Below are 4,984 nucleotides of genomic sequence, written 5' to 3' on the forward strand. Positions count from 1 at the left end.
ATCTCAGACACTTTTCCGTTGAGGCGATCTTGAATGATGAACTTAAAAGAAGTTTTCGGTCATTGACGCAAAAAAAAAATTAAGTAAATTTTGGATGGAATGACCCATTTGTAGTAATGAGAATTTACCAACTTACCAGAAAGCGGGAACGATATTTTGATAAACAAGTGTATGATTTTTTAATTTTAGTAAATTAAAAACTAAAAAATTYTGATAATTATGTAAAAATTATTATTTTATTTCAATTTGTAAAACAAATTTACTTTTTGGATTTCTTCACATCTTTACCGGCATCGTCAACGTTATCAGCATTCTCCTTGGCACGCTTTGCACGAATACCAACCAAACGAGCGTCAGAACGAGCCTACAAAAAACATTACATAGTTTAGAATTTGAATTTAAACATAAAATGATTAATTTCGATTACCTTTCGCAAAGTGGCAAACGCTTTGAATTTCTGTTCATCCTTGGCGATTTCGCGGTATTCAATAACTGGTTGTTCCTTCTTGATTGGCATAACTGGTCCCTTAATTTGTGTGGCCAATTTGCATTCCTCAACAGTAGACTCGCCCTTGCGGATCTTTTTCTCGTTGATGGGGAATAGAATCAACTTGCTCTTGTATTCCTTCAGACGCTGAACATTACGTTGTCGAGATTCAAGCGATTTGTTCTTGCGTCTCTTATCAACGGCAATACCAATAGTTCTGGCAAATCCATAGGTCAGACCAGCACCCTAAAATAAGAAACCAATTCACCTTATGTATATTTTTATTTTATATTAATTCGCAACACCTTCAATTCTTCCAGTGTAAAACCGCGTCCTGCACGCAATTTCGTGTGATAACGGATGGTTGGACAACGTACTACTGGACGTAAAGCTTGTGATGGACGTGGAAAAACAGCCTTAGCTTTCTTAATACGATTTTGGCGTCTGCGGTATTTTCGTGCTGGCTGATTAAACCAGGTCTTCACATTGCGTTGCCACCACTTGTGAAAGTGAGCATTTGGAATCATATTATTTCCCTTACCCATTTTTTGCTGTTTAGTCTAATAGAAACAAAACAAAAAAATACCACATAGCGTCATTTAATAAGATAGAAAATAAAACAATTTTTCTTGGTTAGGCAGACAACAGTTCACCACGTGGCCCATACGGCCATGGTTATTATCACTGTAAATTGACTAATAAACGACGGCAATCACATTGTTTTTCATGACCAATGATGAAATCGCACATACATTATATTTCTTTTTACATTTAATAGAAAGTGGAGGAATATTTTCACAAAATATTAAATTTTACTTTTTACGAACCTTTCCTACCCAACAACGAATTAAAAAGGAAAATTGCAGCCAACTTCATTTCATGGTCACTTCGAATTTCAAATGAATTCGAATTCAACCTTCTGAACATTTCCAATACCTTTCATCAGAGTTGCTTTGGAATTAAAAAAAAATCTCATAAACTTCTCTTTAAATAATTTTATACATAAATATTTTTATACATAAAATATAGCAAGAGAAGTATTTCAGTTTTATTTGTTATTCAGTGTTGAAATGAGTTTAAATATTAAAACTGTTTGATGATTAAGGTTTTATACATTTAACATTTGTATCACTGTGCTGTTATGTATTCTGACATACACTTTGGATTATGATTAAACAAGCAAATATCTAATTTCGAAACTGCTTGTTTGGATGTTTCGTTCTTTGGTTTTAATAACAAAATAAATAAATTTCAAATAATGGATATTATAATGACAAATGAAATATAACAAAAAAAAAAAAAAATGGAAAATGTCATATAACCGCATAAATGACAGTGGATACATGTGATAATATTGATTCCAGCAACCCTGTGTCACAGCGTCGATTTAATTGTCGATATTAATATCGTTGGTAATATAATAATTTTCTGTTTTGCTATAGATAAGTTTTGCTCTGTTTTTCAAAAGAAATTATCGCAATTGATTATACATTAATATGAGTGATCCGCTGCAAAAATCTGGGAGAATGACTGTTGTCTCGCAAGAGCTATCAGATCTTAAGTTTGTAAAGCTTCACAGCCCCAAGATGAAGAGTGTCTATTGGCAGCATTTTGGATTTCCTACTAATGAACATGATCGCATCATCACAAAACAAAACGTCGTTTGTACATTATGCCACAAAGTTTTAACGAACCATGGCAATACAACGAATTTGCGCGCTCATTTACAACACCGTCATAAGGATATTTTTCAAAAAATTTGTATTGAAAATGGTATAAGAATTCCACCACGTCGTCCACTCACAAAAGCTGGCAATAGTAGTACAGGTCCCGGTCGAATGGCCGTAAAACGTGATCCTCTTCGACAGAAAGTTAAAATGGAATGTAGAGACACCATTCAGGATACTTCAAATACAGGAAGCTTACAAGGAGAAGAACCATCAATGCTGTATGAGACAATGGTCCCTATGACATACGAAGACGATGACGTTATTGATAACGATCATTTTGTCAAAGTTGAAGTTTCAGGTTCAGGTAATGGGTTAAAAACAAAGAGTAACATAACTGATCATAGTACCATGGAAGTAATAACTATGAATGCAAAATATACTTCCGGGCCTAACTATCGGTCGGAAATGGGAGAGATGGTTAATCAATATCAATTRCAAGATGCATTAGTAAATATGGTCATTAACGATGTTCGCAATGTGGATACATTATATGACCAGGGTATGTCTATATTTATCCGCACACTCTGCGGCAACGTGGAATTACCATCTGATAAAAAGGTTGCAAAAAAATTATACAAACTTTGTTAAATATATAAATTTAACATGTTTATTTTTAGATTGAAGCGCTTATTCGCGAATTGCATAGCGACAAACTAACAACACTTTCAAATCAAATTAAAATGCACTCACAAATGAAGCCATATTCATTGGGATTTGAAATTTGGAAGAATGTTGAAAACAAACACTTCATGTCCATATATTTCAACTATACCACAGATGCACCAGAATACAATCTATTAAACCAATTATATTGTACAGTAGAATACAACAAGTTCACGTCTATAGATGAAATATTTGAAGAATTCAATTTGGAAAATTGTGCGGCAGCTATTGTGAGCTATGAATATGATGACTATCTTAAACACTTTTTGAAAAGCAAAAGTATGTATTATGTTATGAAACAGAAGTATATTTTCTCTTTGCTTAYTGAAAATTAAATCTTAGTTTTAAGTTCTTTTCTCAAATTAAGAATGCTATTTTCGAGTAAATATAAATAATTAATKACTCTAAAAAGTTAAAAATATCAAAAATTAGTTCTCTATATTCTTATTAGTWCCCTATATTATAATTTCAACAAACTATGAAAATCTACAACTGTAAATGGGGGTATAGTGGATTACTTAACCCATATACATAATTTTATAAAAAGCTCTCTTCAATTCATACAGATATTCCCATTATATTATCCTACGATGTCACTGTGGACAAGTGTTTAAAATTGGTATTTGCTTTGTCCGATGTTATTTCAATAATTGATCAAGTTAAAGAAATGATAATGCGCTATGGATCAGAGATTAGTTCAAAGGTATTATAAAAAAAAAAAAACAATTATTACTTATAACTTCTTAACTATTTTAATAGGATGTAGACATTCCTACAATAAATGATGAGTTCCCTTGGACTTTTTATGAACTTTTGAAGTTTTTTTCTGAGACTGTATCATGGCCTGAGGACGTAGACATATTGGTTGCATCTTCAAAAGTTATTGTGGATACGTTAAATATATTGGCCGTATGAGAAAAAAAACCTTTGTCTATTAAGCACGCAAATAAAATCAGATTTTTTACAGATWACTTTGGATACACTAAAAGGTGAGGAAATTCCTCACAGTAGTATGTTGTCACCCATAACATCAAAAATAGTAAATAAGAAATTGGCTTTGAGCGATACGGATGACGAATTGGTGGCGAACATAAAAACAACAATTAGTAGTGAGCTTCAAAATGTGTAAGAATATTTACTTCGGAAGAGGAATATACATCCAGGATAACGATATGTTTTTTTTTTTTTTTTAGAGTAATTGCTGATCACCATTTGACCATTGCGGCTTTGCTTGATCCACGTTTTCATCGATTAACGACTGTTAAAAATTTAGGGAAATGTATTCAGATCTTAACCAGTAAATACAATCAAATGCATCAACAAGATGTTGGCACCGTAGCAATGACTAAAGATACAATAGAGCATAAACCAGCAACTTCTACTTCTAGAAAATCAAGTATAATTTAGTGAATTCTGATGGCTTATATATTTACATTTTTAATAAAAAAAATTTGTTTTTTTAGATTTGGAGATATTTTTCGATATTCAAGACGAACCTGCTCCGATATCTGTSCCGCAAGAAGATTGCAACATAGAGAACGATCTGAAGCGTTACAGAACAGAAGTTTATGTAAATTTAGATGAATCGCCGTTTTCATGGTGGAATAAATTAGGACATGTGTATGGAAGCTTAAAACGTTTGGCACCCATATATCAGTGCATGCCGTGTGTTGTAAACATGAATTTTAAGAAGCCTGTAAAACAGCAAATTTATGAACAGCATAAAAGGTTTATGCTTACTGGCACTTTAATCGATGCCATACTTTTCCTTCATAATAATAACGACAACAAATTTGATTAGATTCAACAACAAGGAATAATTGTTAAYTATATCTTATTACATATAATCCACAATAAAAAAATGCAGATCATAAGTTTTCAAATGGGCAATTTGTCCTAAATATAAGTAGATATTAATACGTATGAGTATATAGGCATGTAAATGTACTATGTACTTATTTCTTCAAAAAATAAAAAAAATATTTACAAAATGAATATATTGTACAAAGTCTAATTAGATCATGTTTTCTGCAAATAGTATATTTTTTTTATTTTGTGTATATAATGGTAGGTGAGATTTTGAGCTTAAAAAAATTAACTTCGA

The 4,984-nt window shown here is 31.8% G+C and overlaps 2 protein-coding genes across 3 annotated transcripts; one reads left to right on the top strand and one right to left on the bottom strand.

The window, feature by feature from the left end:
* Nucleotides 1-211: 211 nt before the first annotated feature.
* Nucleotides 212-1,387, bottom strand: LOC108971119 (60S ribosomal protein L13). The gene is made up of 4 exons (XM_018936963.1): nt 1,315-1,387; nt 793-1,047; nt 428-733; nt 212-364 (listed from the first exon to the last, which is right to left on the bottom strand). Exons 2-4 carry the CDS (start codon nt 1,030-1,032, stop codon nt 260-262), a joined length of 651 nt encoding a protein of 216 aa, XP_018792508.1. The 5' UTR covers nt 1,033-1,047; nt 1,315-1,387; the 3' UTR covers nt 212-259.
* A 448-nt stretch (nt 1,388-1,835) lies between these two features.
* LOC108971118 lies at nt 1,836-4,690 on the top strand. Of its 2 annotated transcripts, none has more exons than XM_018936962.1 (8): nt 1,836-1,895; nt 1,956-2,775; nt 2,835-3,159; nt 3,447-3,583; nt 3,640-3,789; nt 3,848-4,005; nt 4,074-4,276; nt 4,344-4,690. In XM_018936962.1, the coding sequence occupies exons 2-8, from the start codon at nt 1,984-1,986 to the stop codon at nt 4,679-4,681; spliced, it is 2,103 nt and encodes a 700-aa protein (XP_018792507.1). In that variant the 5' UTR covers nt 1,836-1,895; nt 1,956-1,983; the 3' UTR covers nt 4,682-4,690. The 2 variants fall into 2 exon arrangements, with proteins under 2 accessions (XP_018792507.1, XP_018792506.1); XM_018936961.1 differs by having other exon boundaries at nt 1,841-1,899.
* The last annotated feature ends 294 nt before the right edge of the window (nt 4,691-4,984 follow it).

The sequence above is a fragment of the Bactrocera latifrons genome, unplaced genomic scaffold (assembly GCF_001853355.1).
Source record: "Bactrocera latifrons isolate USDA-ARS-PBARC rearing strain unplaced genomic scaffold, ASM185335v1 scaffold_325, whole genome shotgun sequence".
Classification (NCBI taxonomy): Eukaryota; Metazoa; Arthropoda; class Insecta; order Diptera; family Tephritidae; genus Bactrocera; species Bactrocera latifrons.

Bases quoted from the DNA above. Each gene is read 5' to 3' on its own strand.
- LOC108971119 (XM_018936963.1), bottom strand. From the start codon at position 1,032: ATGGGTAAGGGAAATAATATGATTCCAAATGCTCACTTTCACAAGTGG. The intron at 734-792 runs GTGTTGCGAATT...TTCTTATTTTAG, and splicing joins TTACACTGGAAGAATTGAAG to GGTGCTGGTCTGACCTATGG. The intron at 365-427 runs GTAATCGAAATT...TGTTTTTTGTAG, and splicing joins CGTTTGCCACTTTGCGAAAG to GCTCGTTCTGACGCTCGTTT.